Raw genomic sequence first — 23868 nt, 5'->3', positions numbered from 1 at the left:
CCCAGTGCTGGCTCGCGGCGGCCCCAGAGCCCGCGCTGGGGCGCCCCCGCCGCCCCTCCCCCCTCGCCCTCCCTCAGCGGCGGCGCGGCGCGGCGGGAGCCGCCTCCTGCCGGCCGAGGCGCCGCCGCCGGCTCTGCCTTTCCCCGTCAGGTATCGCGGTTTCCAGCCGCTCGGCTCTTAAAAGTTTTCCTCGCTTCGGGCGCGGATCCCGCCCTCGTCGCCTGTACAAACCCCTCGGGCGGCTCGCGGCTGTGAGCGAGGCCGCCGACCCGCCGCACCCCCCGCCGCCGCCGTTCCCTCAGGGCGGTGGGCGTCGCGGGTGAGGGAAGCCGGCGGAGCGCGGACCGCCGCTTTGGGTGCGGCCCCTACCGCTACGGTCGTGTAGAAACCTGGGTTAGTTTTCGTCTTTCTCCAGGCAACCGGAGCCCCACGTTAATTATTTACAACGCCAGCGAAGCGAGGAACTGGGAAAAGGTTCATTCTAGTGGAAAAAAGGTTGAAAGAAGCGATGCGGGATATCACAGCTGAAAAAAACACAGTGTACCGAAGATGCGTGAAGTAAGGGCAGGTTTTGTTCGGGCTTAAGATGAATGGAAATGTTTGCAAGCTTTCTTATTTCAGCAGAAAAACACCCCCCGTGCTTTTTGCAACCCAGAGGTTGTTTGCTCTGTCAAAACAGAGCTGAAAAGTTAAAATGACCGTGAAGAAAATTAACCTTTTCTATTGTCCAACGGTGTTGGGTTTTTATTTTTTTTTTTTTTTCATTTCCAATGTGGACTATGAATGCAAAATTCTTACGGTTTAAAGATCTCGAGACGTAGTAATGTAACTTTTTACTGCATTTCAAATAAATATCGGAAGCCCCAATTCATGCAATCTGCTCTTTATGTACTCCTGCTGTCCTTTATGTACTCCTGCTTATATTAAGAGAGTAGACTTATTAAAGACAGGGGAGCAAATCCACAAAAATATCAAAATGTTAATGAAGGGAACAGTTCAAACCACGTGAAAAAAGACAGTGTTGGTAATTACAATTTTTTGCAAGTGTAACTATTAGCAGCAAAGCATGTAAATCTGTGGTTCACAATTATGAAATTATATTGACAAGTAAATGTAGAAATTGTTTTGTAAAATAATTCCAGAATGTAACTTGATAATTTGTAGGTTGAAAAGCATATACTTTTTTGAGGGGAAAAACCAGTTTATTCTAGTGAAGGCCTTCACCTTAAAAATAAATAAGCCATAATGCTGCAGTCCTGGAGATAATATTTGTTTTTAAGAAGAGATGATAAGTCTGTTAATAGCTTTACAGCAGCTGAATGTTTCAGCAGGTAAGAGAGCTTGTAAGCACAACAGAATTCACTGAGAGCTGAATTTCAAAGGTCAGTTTAAAATAATTGTAAAGAGACAATGTATCTCTTCTGTGGCTAGAAACCCTCCTGTAAGTGTATATACACATTGGTAAATATAAACTTAGAGTTGTGGGTAGTTTCTTACTAGCAGCAGCTGTCTGCAAGTGCTCTGCCAAAAAAATTCACTGGGATGTATCTTTGCTGGAGAGGATTGGGCCTCTTGCTTTGTTTACTTTCCTTTCATTTTATCAGAGTGAGCTATCAGGTTGTATTTACCTACAACTTTGTCTTCAGTATCAGGTATTTATTTTCTCAGGCTTCCGTTCCAGTTGGGACACCCAATGCCTTGTTTGTTTAAAGAATTAGTGGGAAAAGTGGTAAGGTAGTAGTGTTTTGGATTAGAGTTAATACTGGAGTTATTAGTCCATCAGTCTCCTTTTCATCATCCTCTGCATCTCCTGCATCCCTCTAGTCTGAGAACTACGGCCATGCTGATACCTGAGGGGAATAGGATGCTTCTCTAGCTCTCCAAAGCAAAATACATGCAACACGTACAACTTCTCGCGATTAGCGATAAATGTAACACTTTCCTTAAACATGCAGATGTACTATTCAGCAATTACAGCAGTGGTTGCTTTGTGTGCTTGGCTAACTCAATGATAGATAGGGTGTGCACGTGTCCAATTTCTGTTTCTTTTGCTCCACACCTTGCCTCCTAAGGGCTGTGGTTGTTCCTAATCAGCAGTTGCTTACCTCTTTCTCAGGTGACCAGCTGATCTCTTCTTTCCCTCCTGCTGCCTGTAATATTCTGAATCATCTCATCACTTCTTACTCTCCAAGTACCCAATTTGCATGTAGGTGTAAACAGAAGAACAAGCAGAGAAGTCCCATTCTTTGCAAGTAGGCAGGACTGGGCTGGGAGCGGGGAATGCTTAGCTCCTACAGCCTGTTTCATTTAACCGCCAGAGGACTCTGTGTTCGGCTCTAAAACGGGTATTCTCACTGTTAGCACAAAACAGACACTGCCTCTCACCTGGCCTGTGGAAAATGCAGCATCTTTATGTGCTGCAGCCAGTATGCGTTTGTCTTTTAATCTCTGCTCTATGAAATGCTCTTAAATAAATCTCCTTGTTTGGATTTCCTTCTTTTGTCTGACCATCTCTCAAAAATCATGGCTTCTAAAGTGTAAGGCTGTTACTGCAAGCAGCATCTCAGAGACGAGGCGGTAAGTGTGCAATCTGCTGAATTGCTGCTACGGTTTCTTGCAGCACCCCTGAGGTTTTTTCGGAAAGACGTTCAACATCTAGGATGCTGTTGTTGTTGGCACTCAGACCCAAGGAGCTTTGTGCAAATTTTTCTGTTTTTTTTTTTCTGATTTGATTGATTAGAATCGATCTTTTTTTCTATATATTGTTGTGAAACAATTCCCTAGAAAGCAGATTTCACTGTTCTTAAAAGCAAAATGAAATTCCTATTGCTACGGCATGACCAATGAGAGAAAACATTTTTAAAGAGAGTTCACTACTGAAAGTTTACTTGAAATATTAATACCTGCAGCTGGCTATGCTTGTGGATAGGAAAGTGAGTTTTGTGGCACAGACTGTGTTCCTCCTGACAAATGCACGAGAGGTAGTCTTTCTGTTTTAGCCTAGATATGTTGATTGAGTAAGGATAGAGTTTCTCTTTGATTTTGTAAGTACAAGGTGACTGACGCGGCTGCGGTAAAAGTTACCCTTTTTTGTCTGGGTTCCTTCATAAAGAGTATGTGTATGAGTTTAAATAAGCACAGCGTGGCTGAGGCTTTTTCTTCTGGAATCTGCTCTCATCAATCTGCTGCTTGGCCCAAGTTAGCACAAATTTGTTGATCTTTCTTAAGATAGTCTTTGAGACTCCTTTGTTTAGTAAGACTTAACGGAGGCACAGCCAAAATGATCTTTGAAGAAAATATTTGGGTTTATCATTAGCTGATTTTGTTGTTTAGAATTTTGCTTGAACCCTGAAACCTAGTGTAGTTCAAGAGTAAGTGCTGAGTAGGTTATATTTTTGTTTTAGTTTAAATATTTTAGAGACCAAAATTTAGTATGCAATTTTATAAGAAAGTGGAAAAAAAGTAAGCTATGTAAAAGTTATATATAATCACAGTGAATGCAATTAATTGCCATTCAGGAACTCAGCAGATACAGAGCTAATATTAGTAGCAAGCTGAAAAACTGCCAGCCTCTAAGAGGACTGAATTGAAATACCTAAAAAAGATGAAAAGTGGTACCATCTTTTTAAGAAGAGTCACAAAGTCTTTGAAGTAGAAACCATAAAGGTACTAGACGTTTTGCTTGGTTCTTTTAGGCTGGCTGCTGGAAGTCCAGAACAGCAGTAGGACTGACCGTTTAACGTCACACCTATAACAGAAAATGCTGTTGTACACTATGTTTGTTACCGATTAAAGGATTTAAAAATATGGGTCAGCAACTGACTTGCTGGATGCAGTTTGGTTTTGTGACGTGAATCAACAGCCTGCTTGAACTAAACGGGATGGACAGCTAGGAATACCCAGAATCGGCATACTTCGCCATCCGTTTCAAAGACATGCAGGTTTCATGGCAAAGCATAAACGCTCTTGCTTACAAGTGAAGAAATGAGGGAGCGCATAGCTTTATGTAGTTTCATGTTGCCATAGCAGCAATGTGATTTAAACCCGAGGTGTCCAGGCCTGAACATGAAGGGGTGCCATACTCTCCGCCCACGCTGAGGCTGATCTCTGCATTGCAGTTCAGTTGGTTACTGACCATAGTAACAACATAGCTTTGTTTTGGCGTCTGTAATATTTCTGTTTGGGATCTTGTGACAGTGCAAGTTTGCAGTGACAGTATCTTTAACACAAAGCGTCAGTCACTAATTTCTCAAAGGTACCGATCATAATTGTGCGGCAAAGGACATAAACAGTACATGAGCTTTATTCGTCTCTTAAAATTACCCTCATAGTTTTGTGAGCTTATCATAGCCCAGAAATCTTCACCTATAACTGGAAAGAGCAGCCTGTCCCACTGCAAAAATTCAGTCTGAGTCTAATGCAGTCCCGTGCAAGTTGCATGGGGCTAGATGCGGGCGTGAAAGAAAGTGACCGTGCTAATAGCATCATGTAAACTGGGACTTGTAAAATCTGAAGGTGCAGTTTCTTCCTTACTGAACACTGTGTAAGGTAGCCTGTCTTGCTAGGATTTATTATTTAAGACTCTAAAAGAGTACCTAGAAGTGTTGTACCAGAGCTGCACAGACAAATTCAATGCGGAACTTTTTTATTTATTTCAGTACCACCTTCATAATTCTATAGTTAAAATGTCAGGACTGTTTTCTTCTTTCTCTTCCATTTCAAATTGTATTACATAGAATCAAGCAATTGCATACGGTGTAATATCTCTGGAATAAATTACAAAATCTTTACAGAAAGTTAGACTAAGCTGACGTTTACTAATCTTACATTTATCTATTCGCTATGACTGTGTTTATACCACTAAGTAAAACAGTCTAGAGCATGTTCCCTGGTCCTGAGGGCAAGTGGCATGGCACAGCTTGTATCCCTCTCTTCCTCCTTCAAACAGAGTAGTTAGATTAAACTTAGTCTCCCAAGAGCAGCCCCTGGCCTGGGTTATCCCCTGTATCCCCAGGCATCGTGCAGGAAAAAGGCAGTTGGCACAGACAAAAACTGTCCCAGGGAAAGCGCTCGCAGTGGGTGGCTTGAGCCATTCCCTGGATCTTTTTTCATTTACTAGTATAGAAGCAGCCTAAGTGGCCAAACTAGGCTTTCTTACATCCTGGGAAGTAGTTTGTTTAGTCATCTGTAGAAACGTCAATATATGATAGGCCAGGTTTGGTGAGTAGAAGTCAATGAAGTGCTGGTAGTTGGGACACTAGCAGACTGAGCGCTCTGCCGTTACAGTGCTGGGTTGCATAGGTATCACTGACTTGAAGGCATTTCCTAATGTAATTAATCTGCATTTTCCTTAAGAAAATAAGGTCGCTTAATGCTCTCTTTTGAAACTAGAGTTAAGAAAAACAGAATAGCTTCAACTTCTGTGAACTAATTCACTAGAAATCTTGGCAAAAGGGAAGATTTGCATCTTAAAGCGTTGTAGGCTCATTAAAATTCTTCTCATGGGCAATTAAAGAAAGCTGAATTAAAAGGAAAGTTTACCAGTAAGCAGCTCACGGGCACTGCAGCATTTCAAGCATGTTAAAATCGGAGAGAAATAGCCTTTGTAGCAGTAGTCTCCTCCTCTTGTATTACGTCTTTTTTTTTTTGAACAAATAACCAGTTATTGTTGGTTTCTTCAGTTGCCTAAGTCGCTTATTTATGCCTGACCCGCACAGTTCTTCAGCATATTTGTGACCAGCTTTAGGAGGTTTGTCAGCATGCCTAACAGTGGAGAGATCCTTACAAAAAAATTACGAGATGAAAATGCAATGAATGTTACAGAAAGCTATGCAACCAGGTAAAGTAGCTTCAGTATTTATGTTAGCAAACTAATTTACCAACTTTTCACAACTTAAGTTCTTCTACCACTCAGTTCCACAAAAACCTTCTCTCTTTAATGCTGGCTTTACTAATACAGAATAAGAAGTGCCCTTCATTGAGGCTAGAATGAAAGAAAATTATAACAAAGAGCCTAAATTGATTCATTCTATTCTAACTTCTAATATAGCTGTACTCCTAATAGCATTGTTCCTATGTTGTTTGCATCCTACTTATGTGTATCTAATTGCATGGTGCTCATTTTATAGCACGGAGGTTCGTAGTCCCAGAAATGGGCTCTGCAGAAGTTTGTACAGCAGTTTTGGTAACAGGTGTGCTTAGCTCCGGTGGTTCAGCTGCTTACAGCTTAGCAAATACGTGGAATTCTAGCTGAAAATCCCTAGCTGAAAGCACTGGTAAGCGACTAGACCCTTAAACTTCAGTAAATTAAATGATTAAAGGCTTTTCAGCCAGGCCGTGAGATTGCATGCACTCTCAAATGTCTGAAAATAGCAAAGTTCAGGTAGTCCAGAAAAAGACAGTCACGCTTCTGTACCATCCATTCATGTGTCTCTGTTGGTAAGAGCGACCCTCAGGACTCTAAGGTTCAGTGTCAGTTGCTCTGCACATATTACTACTCATATAATCCACTTTGAACATGGACTTTCCAAATTATCCTCGCTGCAGCTATGGAATTGGATCCCTCTTCCCTGGTGAATTTTAAGGATAAGCCTTAATTGATGATTTGCACTTCCCTTAGTCAAGCAGTTGAGCATCTTCTTCCCATCAAAGGTACCAGAATTTAAACAAGCACCTGACCCATCTTTTACAGCAGAGGGTGGGGAGGAAAGGTAACTGCCTTCCTCAGACTTTTAACTCGGGTGTATTTATTTTAGATCACAAGTCTCTTTTCTAGAATAATTTCGGGGGGAAAAAAAACCCTTAGTTTTAGAAGAGTTTATCTTAGAGGAGTTTGTTACCTTTCCAAATGTAAGATAAACCCTACTGGCTGCTCTCTCTGTCTTAGGCAGCGCAGAAGGCAAAAAAAAAAAAAAAAAACCCTTCCTTTCTCCTGTTATTCCATCACTGGGATGGTTTCTTCTGTAACAGACAGCACTCCTCTCTTTCTAGAGTCTTTGGAAAGATGTGTTTTAAGAATAGATGAGCAAATCCTGCAGGAAACACTTCTAATAATTATAAGTTAAAACTTCTAATAATTATAAGTTTGTCAGTATTGTTGAGTACTAATTATCCATCCCCACAGATTGAATTACCATAGCGGGTAGATACTTACTTTTCTGTTAAGTTAAATCTAACCTGATATTTGTTTAGGTAACAACTTGCATATTGTGTCACTTGGAAGTTTTACTTGACCCTCTTAGGTAAATGATTGGTTGGATCCATTTTCATTGTTATGGTTTCTTCTACTCTGGACTTTGTTATCCTTGATAAGCCTACGCTGTCCTTAGGAGCAAACTATAGACTAACATTTTACAGAAAAGAAAACAAGTTTTAAAAATATTTAAAAGTTTTTGGTTGGATTTTTTGCTTCTGGAGCCTTAAAGCAGCTAAAACTAGAATTGTCATTTTTGTTTAATTTGCCCCAAGGTAATAAACCGTGGTTTATAACTTTGATCAGTATAGACATACTCTACATATTGGCTCATGAAAGTTATGATTTTGGTAAATTAGTGATCACACCTTTATTTTAGTCAATGCATTGTTCTACTTAAGGTGTACTTAAGCAGAAAAAGGTTTCCATGTTTTCATTATTAAAAACAGTTACTGAAAGAGAATTTAAAAAGATAGTCGTTTGCAACAACCTTAAGATACTGCTGTAGTTTAAGCTTCCTGTATTTTGTTTTAAAAAGGTGTTTAGCATATGCTTTGTTTCTGGTTTCCTATTGAAAGGATATGACAGAGACTAGAACTTCAGATACTGTGGATGCATTCAAAGCCTTTGGAATAAATATTTCTTTGTTATTATTTTTGAAAGAGTCAATGCGTATTTGTTGTCCTGTCAAATAGTGTGGTCCACCTGGAGCGGTTTGAGGTTAGGTAGCAAGTTTTATATACTTACTTTGTATGCTGGAAGTGGGGTTTCAGGTGGAAATGACAAACAAAATAAGATTCTAGCAAAATGAACAAAGGAAAAAAGATGCTTTATAAGGTTGAAATTGAATCGGTGTGACCTCAGAAATGAGGAAAAGAGGAAATAATGAGTTCTGTATGAACTAACCTTATTGCATTCCCTGCAAATAGGCATACAGAGGCAGTTACTAGAATATTTCAGCTTCAGGGCTGGATTTTTGCAGGTTAGGTTAGAACGGAGCAAGAAAATCTGCACCGAGGTCAGTGAAGGGTTGCAGTACACTCCAACTGCTGAACAGTTGCCCTTTTTGCCTAAAAACATGGATACATTGTTCATTTTTTCTCATTCACCCACATAGTTCTCAGCTGTCTGTAAAGCTTGTTTGCTCACCAAGCGAAGTGGCCTAATTCTTGCAGATATTTAATCATAACAAAAGGAAAAAACCAGATTGGGGTTTTACTGTTTGCAAATAAAGACAGGCTTTACTAGAAGTTGTTTGTCAACAGTAGCATATGCTGAAATAGGTCTCAGCTGTTAACTTTAGTACTTTGTTCTTCATTAAGCTTTTGTGTTACTTTTAAATATATACTTGCATGGGGAAAAGTTACATTAGTAATTTGAGAAACTGGTTTAGTGTACGCCCCGAAAGCGAGTTGTTTGTCAGATCAGCTGACCCTTTTTGCAAGAGTAGGCACATATCTCGGCTGATGTGTAGCCCCCTTTTTAAATCTCATAAGGACATGAAAACTAATTAAAGACTGAATCTAACCTGTTCTTTGAGGACAAAGAACAGGAAAATTTTAAATAGAACCAATAAGGAATATGTTGTAATATTGCCCTAATTTAAAAAGGGGAGTAATTAGTAAATAAGGAAACCGGTTAGAGTAGACAGGCCCTTGTAAAGAACTGTGAAGTACTGAGAGGTGAGGACCTTCTGGGACTCTCGCCAGCAGGAGGTAAGAAGAAGAAGGTAGGAAGGCAGGAGGAATTCTGCATGTAATAAAGTTAGGATTTTAATGTTGTGTCTCGTTACCTTCTTTTTTTTTTTTTCCTTATATAGTGGAAAAGGAGAAAGCATCTTTAAAATTTTTTTTTTGTAACAATTCCCAGCTTCTCACAGTCTGGAGATGTCGTGTTTGCTACCTATCTGTTTAGTGAGTGAGTGTTGATCACAGGTTTCTATTTAGCTGATGAGCTATCGAAGTTCTGGTACTATGTTCTTATGCTGATTTAAGTCAGAGTGACTTTGCTGTCTAGAATTCTAGGACAGATTTGTAATTCTAAATTTATTCTGTTGCCTTCCCTCTGCATCCTCTCCCCAGACTTCTCTTTTAAAATATTGGATTCAGCACTCGCAAGGCGCATGGGGAATTGAGAAAGAAGAATTACTCATGAATGGGATCCAGATGATGATGTTTAGTTTCCAAAGTTTCTGGGCAGAGTGTCAAGATCATTAAAGTTTTCAGAGGTCCCCATAGGTAACTTAACCCCTTGCTTTTTGCTGCCAAAAGAATTGTCAAAAGATTACTTAAGGATTCCATCTTGTTTTAAAATGCCACAGTGAGCCATTGAAAATGCTTACCACCCAATGAAAAGTACTTTGGAATGTGCAGATGCAGACCCAAATCATACTACCAAAAGCAACTCTAAGGTGGATTAACGTTAGTGGAATGTATATCGCTAAGGTGTCCTGGAGAATAATGTAACAAAAACTTAGGAAAAAAAAATTGCCATCATTAGAAAGCAGAAATAAATCTTTATGACACTGGTCACAAAGAATGAGGAAGCCAAAGATACACATTGATTGGAAGACGGATTTTTGTCACCTGCTTTATTGTTGAGTACTTAAATAAGCAAACAAGGAAGCCTCACGAGTTAAGAGATAAAATTCATCAAGTTGTCTTCAGAAGAAGCAAGCAATGAAAAGCAAAACAAAATTAAGAGGTTCTGCTTTGACAAAAAACTACATGTTTTCCAGTTTAGCCTCATTTTTGTGAATTAAATAAGACTCATAGTTAATCATTGGGAAAGCCTGAGGCAACAGAAATACTTATTTGACAAAGTACTTGTACACATAAGGATTTGCACAAGTTGCTCCCTAAGATTAAACATCTGCATATTGCAAAATATTTCTTTGGGCAAGGCAACCAGAGAGAGGAGTTTAATTATAAGGTGGAGACTCTGTTATAAGAGGTATGTAGTAACACGCTTACTGCCACTTGAAAGCCTGGTGGGTGAGTTTGTAAACCAGATGTAGAGAAACAATTGAGTAGATTGAGGAGTTACACTGCTTTGGATCACAGCGTGGGCAAAATACAAGTGAGCCTTCCTAAGAGCCCCAGAGTCTGAAGCAGTGCTACGAGAGCATTCCCAGGAGGAGCTGAATGGATCACTTTTGGAAAAAGCATGTAAGTGACAGAGGAATTGTATGCATGCAGAAGACGCCATAACTGAGAGATCCCTCATTATTGGCTTATGTTCTATGTCTTAGCCAATCTGCAGAATAATTTAGTCTGAGGGGAAAAAAGGGGAGAACAAAAATCCTGCACTCCCTTCTAATAAAGCTTCAGAAGTTAAGCAGGCAGGAACTGCAATGTTATGGTTGACCATCTAGCCTCAGCTCTGCACCCTAAACATATTCTTGGTTCTTTCAAAATTAAGCATTGCATTAATCTCAGTTTCTTTGATAACATACGAATGCAGTGTCTTTGACAGAGAACGTTTCCCGTAAGCTAAAAAAGAAGAAAATTAATTTCCGTGCACAGAGCCCATATAGTGCAACATTATCCAGGAATAAGGTAAGAGTCAAGAAAGTGTGCAGTGGGAACAGATGCTATGTTAGCAATACCAGGAAGGGGAGGAGGAGATGGCGTAGGCTCACCTTGAATCCAAAGAGGGTGGGTCTGGAAGCTATAGTAGTGGACAAAGGATGAATGCATAGTCTGAATTCCTGACAGTTTAGCTGCAGGAAACTGTTTATTCAAAACTTTTTTTTTGTGAGCAGTTGTGAATGTGATTTTCAGATGCTGGTACTTTGACTTGGTGTATGTATTCAATGGGTTGTGACTAAACGCCCTGAAATTGTAGTGAATAACATACTAACAATTTTTGCAAGTTTATAGAAAACTGTTTAATTTTTTTTACTTCTAATGCTCACTGTAGAGGGCCTACTGGTAGAACTTAAATGTTTACAAAACTGCAGAGGTTGCAAGATAGTGACAGAGAACAGGAGAATGGGAAGCATAAGAGGTTTCTGTTCATTTGCCGCTGTACATGATCAATTTAACAATTTCCCCTTAAATCTCATGATAATATGACTGCTGCATAATAGTGTTCATATTCCCTTGGTGCAATTTTTAATCTTGTGAAGCACTCTGCAGAGTTAAGGCCAAATATATTGATCCCTACAACAGAAAGTGCATAGTCTTTAAGTCTGAGAGATAAGATTTTAACTTAATTATACTTGACAATCATCTATGTATCTTATGTATACTGTTCTATGTATTCTATTATCGAAGAGAGAATGTCTGCAAAATATTTTGGATCTCCATAGAAATAATCAGGTTATGAACTTATTAAATATTGACCCAGTAGATTCTTTTTGGTTTTATTCTTAGTATTTTCACAACATTTACTTAGAGGAGAGATGTTAGAAGACAAAAAAAAGATCTGATTATATCTGAACTGGGATATAAGATGTACTCAGAAATTTCATTACCAAAAAAGGACATCTAGAGCCTATGGAAGTGGAAGGCAATTTCCTGAGTCCCTTGAAGTTAAAAATTTCTGGAAATTACTATCACAGTAAGTAGTGCCATTAACTGGGCACTCGGTATCATTATGGTAACAGAAAAAAACCAAATTTTTTCTAACGTTTAAAATTCAGTAAATGAGCACTGCCATTTCATAATGGTAAAAGCGGAGAGATTTAGCTCTTACATAAAGTTTCTGTTGTTGCTGTAAGAAATAGTACTGTATTCCTTTGAGTTCATCAAATACATTCAGGTAAAAAACATTTTTTAAAAATGTGCCAGCAAACTCAAATCGGATGCTTTTCCTCTAGTGAATCATCACCAGCAATAAGGACTCCCAAGTAGTCTGTCAGTTACATCAGTCGTATTATTTTACCATTGTAACATCGGTTGCATGTGCGTTCCTTGCGCTGGGTCACAGAGATAAAGCTAGCTAGAGCTCTAACAGTCTTGGACGGTAGACAAAGAAGGAAGAGAAACTTGCCTTTTGTTAACCCACTACAGAGATTGTTCCGAGTTCTTGCTTTTTAGGCTAGCCTGATACGTGAGAACAGCTACAGTGTGAAATAGCATCTTGTTGGCACAGAGTAGTGGTAGTAGCTGCAAGTGAGTTGTGCTAGTTTAGGATTTACCCTAGACCTCCAGAGAAGCTGGTCAGCTTGAGTGGGGTCTCCCTCTGTCTTGGGTGAAGGGTATGCGTGTGGTATTCAGGCAGCAAATGAGTTCTGACTTGATAGAATGATGCCTTGAACTTAAATCCCAAATTGTGTTAGGAAATATTGTGCCATTCAAAAAACATTCCAGTTAAGGGAGTTTTACAGAAGTACATTTGGTTTAGTTCCAGATGGTCAGCACTGTGTAATTTGGTCCAATTGCCTTGGTAAAGAAAGTCCCACTTTCAAATCCTTTGTGTGTTCTTTGTAGAGTTTTCCTGTATTACCTTTGGAATATACATATATATATATATATATATTTTTTTTTTTTTTAAGCAAAAATCAGATGCAGAAAATCCACTTCTGAATTGGTGGTCGGATTTGGGAATGTGCTGTCCCTATACTAATAACAATGAATAAATTCTGCAGAACCTCAGCCTTAGTAATAACTTGGCCAGTCAAAGTCCAAATTTCAGTCAAAGTCCAAATTTCCAGAGCATTTTGGTTTTAATGGTGCATCTCACCATCAAACCGTATTTTTGCAGTGTGTCCTCTCCTTGGCGCAGTATGCTCAGTAAGCTCTCGAGTTGAGCAGTCCCACAGAACTCTGCTCCGTTTAGATTTACTTGAACAATTACAGGTAATATAATCTTCCATGGCTCTTTACCTAGTTTCCTAAAGGTATAACTCCTTACAAAAGCTAAAAGGAACAAACAGCATTAAAACTTACTATTTCACTCAGCAGTGATGGTTCTGAATACACACAAGAAATTGTTGAGGGATGGAGAATATTTCTTCATTGCACTTTCAGAGCAAAAAGCCTTTCAAATTGACTCCTTAGTCCCTAGAGGCAGGTAACAACTAGTTTGCATGTGGTGTTACTAACTTAAACACTCCTGAAGACCTTAGATGCATAGAGCTCCTCGTACAACATTTGCGTGTTGAAGCATTATCGGAGCGAGTCTACGAGTTTAAACTTGTTGCTTTTTTTCCTACTATATTGATGCGTTTAAGGGAACGTAATGTAAAGGCAAGCAGTATATTATACCAGACAGATCGGAATTAAGCAAACTAAAGACATTTTGATCTAGGAAAAATTGTTAATGATGATTATTACAAGTTTGGGGTTACCTTAAAGGAGGCTCTTCTGATATACTACTAAGCAGATTTGTGTTCTTCGGAAAGCTTTTTTGGTGTTTTCCACAAGAGTAACCTTCAGTTATCTTTTGAGTATGTCTTTGTTTTGTTTGTTCTACAAAATAATAAACATTTAAAAGCGGTAGTATTCAACAGATATTTAAAGGAAAAGGTTGCACTGAATGTTCATATTTCTAAACATCAAGTGTAATTTTTCTTTCAAATATGGACTATTTCAGGAACTGTTTGAACTATTAAGTGTTTTGAGATTACAGTCAAACACATATTTATTAATGTGTTTAATAATTTTGTTTTATTCCCAAATGTATCTCCCTGGTCTATCATTCTCACTGGGCAGTCCCACTTTGTAAAGTCCTATTTTCCCTTATATCAAACACAGATTTACCTTTCAAAATAGTTCTATAGTCTAATCCTCTTGTCCTTAAGTTACTCCGTTTCTCATCAGCATCTGCCTCCACCCTCCAGTGACTGTAATTTCAGAGCTTAACTCTTTGCTTATCAGACAAGCCCTTTCACGTTTTGTCCCATAATACCCTTATGGGACATACTGGCACGTGAGGAAAAAACCTCACAGCCCAGATGAATAACAAAGCCTTCTCACGTTCTTATTTTCCTTCTGTTGCGTTCACAACCTGTACCTCCGCTCTGAGACATTGAAGACCGCAGCATGGTGGTGGCAAGGGAGGAAATGAACTGGGATCGTCACTTCTGATGGGTGAAGAATTGCGGAAGTCTTTTTAGAGAGCTTAACATGTCCTTCACAGTTTTCCCCCATTGCTGCTTTCTTGTCCACAGTTTATGTCTCATCCTGCAGATTTAAAGTTCTTCAGGGCAGAGCTTGTCCTGTGCTAAATTCTTGTATAAGAGATCCAGCTTGGTTAAAGCTTTCTTAGAGAATGATTTCATTGTCAATGACAAATAATAGTTTCCAGGCGTGTCCCACATGTAGCTACTCAACAAAACGGTGTTGTAAGTACAAGATAAAAAACCTATGTCTGACATAGGTAGCAAACAATGGGACCAAATGCTGACTCTGGGCTGCATGAAAAATTGCTTTTGAAGTTGCTTATTATTTATATGGCAGCTGGGAGGGGCATTGCCTGGATATTTTTTTTCCTACATTTTGAGTTAATTTATCACACTGTAGAAGGGAAAGGCTTTTTCAGTATCCCTCAGGACTTTTCTGTCGTTCTTGTTCCGAGGGAATGAAGATGATCCAAACTTGTTCTTGACCTGTGAAGACTGATTCTTACCCCTTGATGTATTAAATGAAGTCAGCTAACTTTTAAAAAGCTGCATACTAAAGCCTATAATGGAAGGAAAAAGGTTTCTTTCCGTATATTCAGGCTACTGGTATTAACTGTGGCTCGATATAGGCGTTGAAAAAATTCATTATGCAGTTCACTATGTCATATGATTTTTTTAGTATGTAAGGATTTTCATAAATAGCATTATGTATTTTAGCAATCTGTAGTGATTGCTCTGAATGAACACAATCTGATTGCTTTATGCAGCCAGTTGTTTCCAAATGCTCAGGGGTCATTCTGATTTCTTGCTTGTATAATCCTTTGTAGTCTGTTACCTTGCAGACTTTCTGTTTTGAGTTTGTGCTATCTGTGCGTTAAACTTTGCCTAGTTAATTTCAGCCAAGAAGGGTTAATTTCATCCGTGTGATAATGAAAAGCTGTTATTTTTGCAAAGTTTTTGAGAAATATCGTCTCATTATTATTTGGAACTAAATCTCCTTCCTTTCCTGTCCTTAAAAAAGAACCACCCAACCTCAGACCTTCAACACGTATCAACTGCGCAAATTTGCAGGTGCCATGATATTAATACACTGACAGTGTAGTCAAGGTTAAGAGTGCTCATTCTTTCTTTTCACTTGTACAGTTCACTTGTTCAGTTTGAGGAGACGGCAAATTAGTGTCTCCATCTATTATACTCCATTATGCTGAATCCACAGTCCACTGAATAAAATAAGAATGTGATCCTTGCTAACTGAAGGCCTTTTGCTCTCTAACCTGGTTGTATCGGAGCTTGCAACTAAGAGGCAAAATGCTCTTTGTTTCTCTGAGCTATCTGTTTTTCTCCTTTTTATATTTCTTGCTACTTGCCAGCTATGTTCTCGTGTTCTTTTGGGTATCTTGTATGTTGATTGCAGTAGCTCCTGCTAGCACTGCTTGATAACTTTTTGATAAGCATATTTTCTTTTAGAACATTTACAGATGCACAGACTGTTTCCAAAGATTTGCTGGTTCATTTTGAGAAGACCCAAGATGAAGGCAAAGAGCCAACAGGTAAGCATATGAAAGATGATCTTTGAACATTCAAACTGTTTTTAGAATTTGTTAATGTAATCTTTGTGTATATTCTTGCAAATTCTGACTGACCGTTTTTAAGGACTGGGATAAGAAGGGGCAGCCAAAAATAAAATCTAATTGAAGTGAATCAGGGCAACTGAAAATTCTTCAGGAGCTTTTTGTAAACTTGCATGAATTCAGTCGTGTCTCCCAGCTTTTATCTGTATTTGAGAAGATTCCTAGATAAAAGTGAAAAATAGCCTGATTCCATAAAGATCTTACCAAGTCTGGTGTTGTCTTTGACATCACAGCCTGCTCATCAGCTGTCAGCTGTTGAGGATTCAGCGTACTGCCTAATAACTGGTGGCTGTAAAGGACTATCTACACTTTGGTCAGTTCTGTGTTACGTTGTAGTATGTGCATACAACTGTAATTTTAAGCCAGCAAGGGCAATGGTAAATTAACCTACCTGTGCTGCCATGCAACTTAAAGCAGGTTTACTGACAGAACGTTCACAGCTTGTGTGGAAGGTTTGCAGCCCTGAGGGAGCTCCCTGTTACCTTGGTGAGACTGCTACTGGTATCTGAATGTGTTTGTTTAAACAAGGTATATTTGTGCTATGAGGCAATTGGAACAGCGACTGCAAGCAGATCTTGTAAGCTGACGAAATGGCAGAGCTCTGTAGGAATCCCGTATGCAGACTTTATGCATAAACATGTGCATGCACGTGCACATGCACACGCACATGCAAAAGCAATTCTTTGATATACAATAGGTTTCTTACTTTCCAAGGAGTGAACTGCTGGCTGTTTGCTTTTTGTTTTTCAGGAAAGCAGGAGATTAATCTGAATGGCTGAAGGTGATAACTAACTCCTCTGTTTTCAAATTTTCAGGATATTGAGCTGTTTGAGACACACATTGCATATGTAGATTGTTACTGAGGCTATCATTCCTCAGAGTGCTTGCTTGTGCGCACGAGAGTGTGCCTAGGAAGGCTCTGACCTATTTTTCTAAGAGAATTTATCTGGGACACTAGTTACTGCCATCAGCTATCCAGCCTGCGTCTCTCCCAGAGGATGCTACTGGCTGCAGTTTAGAATAATATGCTGGGCTGTAAACCACAGTGCTCAGGAAGGAGTGCACATGCCATTCAGCCACTCCTGCAGTGGTGATCACAGCCTCTGGAAGAAAGGTGGAGCGGACAACTGAGGGTAGAAGCCGTTCCAGCAGTTCCCTCATAATTTTCCTGCAAACACAAGTCACACCTCATTCATTTTAATGAAGCAGTCCCTTTATTTGAGTCTAGATACGTTCCTAGGTCGATGAATCAGGATCTTACAATTTAAGTTAGCCTTGGTCTTTTATTTGACTCTTGGAATCTGTGGCACTGCTTGTTATCCATTTAAATGAGAACCAGTGCTTGACTTGGAAACATCACATAGCTATACAGATGCTGAGTGCAAAGTGAGAACTGAATGTCAAAGACTCTGAACATGTTTGTAGAAATGGCCTAGTGATTAGATACGAAGCCTTTTGAGGGAGGGGAGTTCACCGTCCAGTTGTCTGCTTTGTGTATCAAGAGAAAAGAAGAAGATTCTGATGTTTTCTAGTTGTGGAGAACTGTCTTTCTCATTTTGTAACTGCTATATTTTGCAGCCTCAGGAGTAAATTTGTCCAAAGAGAACTTCAAATTGTTTGGACTATTTTTCCCCATTATTTCCCACCAATTTACAGAATCCCATTCCTGTGGAACCAGGCCAGATTTTGGTTTTCCTAATGCATATATAAATCCAGGGTAACCTTATGTTGGCAGCAAGCATTATATTGGCTTAAAGCCAGCGTAAGTTAAATGAGAGCGTAGGCATGCTGGTTTTATACTAATGGGATCACAAAATAATACAGCTTGGAAAAGACCTCTGGAGGGCAGCTAGTCCAACTTCCTGCTTATAGCAGGACTGTCTTCAAAGTTAGATTAGGTTGCTCATGGCCTTGGTTAGCTGAATTTTGAAAACATCCAAGGATGGAAATTCGCCAGCTTCTCAGTCCCTGTGCTTAGCCACTCTCACTGTGGGTTTTTTTTTTCTGTCTAGTAGGCATTTTTTTTTTAACTGGAGCTTGTGTCTCTTGCCTCTTGTCTGTTCACTGTGTGCATCTGAGAAGAATCCAACTCTTGTCTTCTCTATAGCACCCCCTTCAGTGTGTGGCAGACTGTAGTTAGATTTCACCCTGCCGTTCCTCTTCACTTCTCCAGGCTGTACCAACCTGTCTCCTTCAGCTGCTCCTCATAACATAGTATGCTACAGTCCCCTGACCATCTGGATGTCCCTCCTCTGGGCTTGCTTCAGTTTTGTTAGGATCACTCTTGCACTAGGGCTTTGAAAACTGTACACTGCTCCAGGTGTGGCTGAGCATGAGTGCTGAGCAGGAGGAAATAATCACTTCCTTTGATCTGCTGGATACGATCTTGCAGCCCGGTATGTGGTTAGCCTTTGTATCCACAGGGACCTTCTGCTGTCTCACGTTCAACTTGTTCTCCACCAGGACCCCCAGGCCTTTTTCTGCTGAGCCAGCCAGTATCCATTGTGCACTGTTGCGTGGGGTAATCCTGCCCCAGGTGCAGAACTTACCATTCACCCTTGTTGTGCTTTGAGGTTTATGCCAGCCCATTCCTCCAGTTTGCTGAGGTCCGTCAGAATGGCAGCCCTGCCCTTCAGTGTGTTGACCAATTCCTCCAATTTGGTGTCATCTCTGAAGCTGGTGAGGGTGCATTCCATTGTTCAAGTAGTTAATGAAGTTGTTGAACAGTATTGTTCTCAGGACTGACCCCTGAAGAATGTCACTGTAACTAGCTGCTAGCTAGACTTAGAAATGTTGATCATTGTTCTTTGAAACTAATTATTCAGCCAGGTTTTCACCCACCTTGTAGTCCAACCATCTGGTCCTAATCTCCTTAGTTTGCCCTCAAATATGCTATGGGAGACCTTGTCAAAGGCTGCTGTCCCTTCTCCCACTGTTCTCATCGACAGAGCCAGTCATCTCCTCGTGGAAGGCAATCAAGTTGTTCGGACATGCTTTTCCCTTGGTAAATCCATGCTGGCTGGTGCTAGTCACCTTCTTGTAAGTAGAAATGGTTTCCAGGAGAATTTGTTTCATAACCTTCCCATGGATTGAGGTGTGTCTGATTGGCCTATAATTCCTGGATCCTCTTTCTTTCCCTTTTTGAAGATGACGGTGACATTTGCCTTTTTCCAGTCACTGGGGACCTGCCCAGGTTGCCATGCCTTTTCAGAAATGATGGAGAGCAGCCTTGCAATGACATTGGCCTGGTGTCTCAGTGTACTCTCAGATATATCCTATTAGGCCCATGGACTTGTTTGTCCTGTTTGCTGAAGTGATCTCTAATTTGGTCTTCCTCTTCTGTAGGTAGTACTTCTCTGCTGCCACTAGGCACAGAAATCCAGGAAGCCTGATAGCAGGTCTTGCCAGTAAATACCAAGGTAAAGAAGGCAGTGAGTCCTTTCCATGTCTTTTGACAGAAAGTTGCCCATGATATCTTTGGGCTTTTCATTTGTTGCCAGTGTACCTGGAGAAGCCCCTCCTGGGGCTCTTCACGTCCCTCAGCAGTTTCAGCCCCAGGTGAGTTTTGGCTTTCCTATTTGTACGCCTGCATGCCTGGGCAATGTTTCTGTAGCAGTGTTTTCCTCCTGAATAGCTTGTTCCTGATTACACCCTCCACACATTTCCATTTTTGTGCATCGTAATCAATTTTCGCAGTGTCACTATTGTTATGAAGCTTATTTTAAACTTAATTGTGTGTTCCGCTGCACCACTCCCTCTGTGTCAGTTTGCAGAAGCATTCTTTGGAGGATTTCTTGTTTCTCTAATCCACGTTAGTAGTAGTTCACTGCATCTGTGGAACAATGTATTTTATTGCCATTCGTATGTGTTCCTTTTTCTTCTGCTGGAAAAGATACAACAAGTTTCCATGAACTGAAATCTTTCTGTGGTTTTTGGCTAATTAAACAAAAATTCAGCTATTCATTAAGTCTTTTCTGTTTGGGAGTTTAAAAGCTACAGGGTTAGTGTAGAAAACTGATAGTAGACCAGAACCCTCCCCTCAGCTGAGGCAAGGGAAGCAATAAGGAAAGCTTTTTTGTTTGCTTTCAAGAATCACTGTGCATGTATTCTGGCTGATGTATTGAGGTTCACGTGAAACTCGGAAGCTTTATAATTCTTGGTTTAGTCTGTTGATCTGCACAAGGGGACATTTGACACCAATGTAAAGCTCTCAGACTCAAGCCTGTATGCGTTCAACCCCAGGTTTCAGTAATGAGTTGTTTAGCATTTAGTGCCAAAGATGTCTTGAAGAAAATAAAAAAAATAATGGGTCGGTGTAGGAGGAGGAATGATTATATTTGTATTGTCAGCAGAATGGGATGGCATCATAGCTGTGGAATCCGGGTTGACGACCGTCCATAAGAAACACCTCCAGCGAACAGCTGAATACCTTCTCCTGTCATTAGATCAAAGCAGCGTTTTGCTGGAACTGGTGTATAATCAAGATACTGTTTTGTGAGTTACAACTGAATCAGTTTCAGGCAGAAGTTCAATTACTGTTTTGGTTGCTGCTTCCCTGCTCTCACATCTGCAGAGCATCGCTTGGAGTTGCTCAGCTCACCCAGCAGGGCCGTTCCACACTCGGCATCTGCAGCCTGCCTGTTTGTTTACTCATCCGGAAGGTGACCTTGGTGCTTTTGCATTTTGTATGGCTCTCAGAGTTCTTCCTCCATAAACATCAGAATTCATTTCCATTCACAAATCCGTTCTGGCAGTCACCGGAACGCTTGCAAGGGAGGTAGTGAACAGAGAGGAGGTTTCATTCATGGATTAGCCTTAAGGACTATAGGATCTGTGTTTTAATTTTTGTTGTTTGTTTTTTAACCAGTGTACAGTCTCCCTCACACATCCCAAAGGTCCAGCAGTTTCAGCCAAAACTGATTATTCAAATGAAAAAATATGCAGACTTGCTGTTTGTTTATCTATTTAAAACAGCTTTTTAGAATCTAGGCTGGGAGAGAAAGCCTGTACGGTGTCACACCCGTTCAGTCACATGCTGTGGAAAGGAATAACAAACAATTGGCTTATAAAAATACAGAAAGTGCTGTGTGTTTACGTTGTGTATTATTTCCAATTTGGTAGAAAATAGTTGAATAACAAATGCACTTTTATAGATCAGTATTCAGTTGTGAATAGCGCACAAATTTAGAATTAAATTGTGAAAAGTGGGTTGCAAACATTCTTTCGAAGTATTTTTTTTTACATGGTAAACAAAGTCTTTATTTTTCCTCATGAAAAGTTCCTTGTTGAAAATTTGCACTTTGCTGGAAAAAAATGCCTGCCTGAAATCCAGAATATTTTGATCAGATGTGCTACAGCAGCTCCTTGTAGAAACTGCAGTACAGTCTTCCTCTTATGCACTGTACGTATGAGACTACTCTGGACTGCATTTTCCTTCAGCAGCAAAGGCAGTGAATCATGGAAGATTTAGTCCGATCATGGAATTTCTCCTTAGAGGAGAATGTCAGGGGAAAAAAAACACTTGAAGAGGCCCAGAGTCAAGGTCAAAGAGTACTTGTCTGAATAAAATCTCTGCTCTTTTTATTTTATCTGACAATATAGTTTTCTTTAGGAGTAAACGTTTTCTGACCAGCTCTGACATTCAGTGAATTCACATGAGACATGAGCCAAGGACACGTACTAGCGAATGAAAAAGCATTTTGGGTGCAAAGTGTAACGCAGGTAGTAGGAGTTGTTGGAGGCAAGAGGAGGGGGACAGATGCTCCTTTTTGATTACTTGCATTTAGGGAACTTTTCAGTTGGGTTCTGCTAAGTACTTTGAGCTGGAATGCTGGCTTATTTTTTTCTTATGCTCTCAGTAAACCTATGGGTGTATAAAGTATCAACATTCATAGTGTATTTAAAGGATCTTTATTTTGATTTCCCCTTGGGTTTCAAATGGTGCTGAGTTCATTTCCAACCTGGACATTGCAATTGAATATCCAGATACCAGCTAGACAGGGCAACTTTTTTGCTTTTCCCAAAATGTATAATCATTTCATTCAGTATTTAGGCATAATTTCCTTCCCAGGCTCTTTCTGCGTCACAAAGTCCCTCTGCTAATTGACAGCAGACAATGTTGTTTGTGTTCTGTTGTTTTTACAAATCCTCTGAGAGGGAACAGTTAGATCCTTTAGAATTTTTTGGCTTATTTTCTAGATTTTAGAACTATTTTCGATTTAATTTCTACATGCAAATTCATGCAAGCACAGACCCTGAACTGGTGTTCAAATTTGTATTCCTTTTCCATATATATGGTATAGTATTAAGGTAACTCCTTGAGTCTCTGAGAGACTGATTCTGTTCTTAGTCTTTCTGGTCTAAATCAAAGATGCATTTTTTTTTCCTGATTTCAGTAAAATATAAGTAAAAGCAACATGAGGCCAAGTTTTCAAGTACTTTTTTGGTATATGTGTATAGGTATCTTAAGGGTATGACATTTTAGCTCTTCTCTCTGGAGACGCTCTATTTTACTATCTATTGTATGTCTGCAGTGAAAAGAAAGATCATATTTATGCAACTTTTGCAAAGTGATTCTAGGGATGTTGCTAATATTTTCAGTTGCCTTGAAGACATACTTCTGCTATCTTTGGTCAAGAATTTTTTTTTAGTTCTACGTGATGTGATTTTGTTTTCAATAGCGCACTCACCGACCTGTGCCTACCCACACCTGCACTGCCTCCCGTCTTGTTCTTTTAGAAGCCAGAACATAATGTAGAGTTCTCCATGTGGGCTTTGGTATGTCCCTGCAGAAAATAAGCATTTGGATCATCGCTAGCTTTCATCTCTGGGGCATCTCTCTCATCTTTTTTACACAAGGCTTGGGGTTCAGTGCAGAAACACCTGCTTTGCCCTCCCTGCTTTTAAAAGGTTTATGGGGTGCCACTGCTTATTCTTTGATAAAATCCTGCTATCCATTGTCTAGAGTCCTCTGTAGCTACTTGTTTTCTGAGCTGGCTGAACTTATGATGCCATTCGTCCACCGACCTCAAAACATACAATAAAATTTGATAAAGTTCCATACCTTTGTTTTGAACATCATTATATGTAATTTACAAGTGAGAAAATGAAGGCACATGGAGATTAAGCAGCTTTGCTTTATTTACCGCTGTCGTCATTACTTTCTGTTGGTCAGGATGGTCAAGAGAAGAAATACAAGGCTGGGAGTCAGGAACGTGAATGGAACGTAATGTGAGTCAGGAGCAGTAATCCTGGGCTGTGCTATTGACACACGTTGCACCTGCGACAGCTCAGTTCACTTTCTGCACCAGTGTCTTTATCTCCTTACCTGCAAAGGGGTATCAGAAAGCTGAATCAGTTATTTTTTTAAAACGCTTTGCCAATGCTAGAGTTTAGCCTGCCAGTTTTCCAAAATATTCTTAGACGGGTCAGTGAAATCTTTAAAAATGGTCAGGTTCACAGAACATTTAGCAGCAAACCAGACTAGTTTTGGTATTTTTCTGTGTGACAGCTGTGCTTTGTCAGCAGATTAAGACTGAGCTTTTCTATGCAATTGAATAATGAAACTTCTTTTTCTTCCAAGAGGAAGTTTTCTATACACAATGTTGTGAGCTTACAGTAGCTTGCTGTGGCTCTGGTTACCTGTGCAGGTTGCAAGCCTGGCTTGAGGGAGGCTGCAAGGGTGTTCTCGAGAGCTCATGTGGATCCAGGTATGATTGATGTGTTCATATATTGCCAGAGGAAATACTCCCTCAGAGAGGTAGTTTCCAGGCCCTGCATGAAGCAACCGGAGGAATAGCAGCTGGGAGGGACGTGAAGCATGCTATACTTCCAAACACTCCAGAGTTGCTTTTTCCCGCTCCTGAGTTACAAGCAGCCAGTATAGACACTAGCTGAGTATTCTTTACAGTTCTTGCTTTCCAAAAGGTGAGTAAAAGACAATAATGGCACTTGTAAACGTGTATCAGAAATTTCAA

At 40.0% G+C, this 23868-nt stretch overlaps 1 protein-coding gene across 4 annotated transcripts in view; it reads left to right on the top strand.

The window, feature by feature from the left end:
* The window catches only part of ACSBG1 (acyl-CoA synthetase bubblegum family member 1), a 45269-nt gene that overhangs the window by 198 nt on the left and 21203 nt on the right, over positions 1-23868 (top strand). Inside the window, exons 1-3 of one of the 4 annotated variants that reach the window (XM_068958093.1) lie at positions 82-150; positions 416-558; positions 15729-15811. In XM_068958093.1, coding sequence (XP_068814194.1) covers positions 509-558; positions 15729-15811 — 133 coding nt within the window. In that variant the 5' untranslated portion in view covers positions 82-150; positions 416-508. Of the gene's footprint in view, positions 1-72; positions 559-5664; positions 5840-15728; positions 15812-23868 lie in introns of those variants that run through there. The other 3 variants (XM_009681531.2, XM_009681530.2, XM_068958094.1) reach the window with 3 other exon arrangements.

Source organism: Struthio camelus, chromosome 12 (assembly GCF_040807025.1).
Source record: "Struthio camelus isolate bStrCam1 chromosome 12, bStrCam1.hap1, whole genome shotgun sequence".
In the NCBI taxonomy this organism is placed as follows: domain Eukaryota; kingdom Metazoa; phylum Chordata; class Aves; order Struthioniformes; family Struthionidae; genus Struthio; species Struthio camelus.
This window is presented reverse-complemented; position numbering and strand designations above follow the sequence as displayed.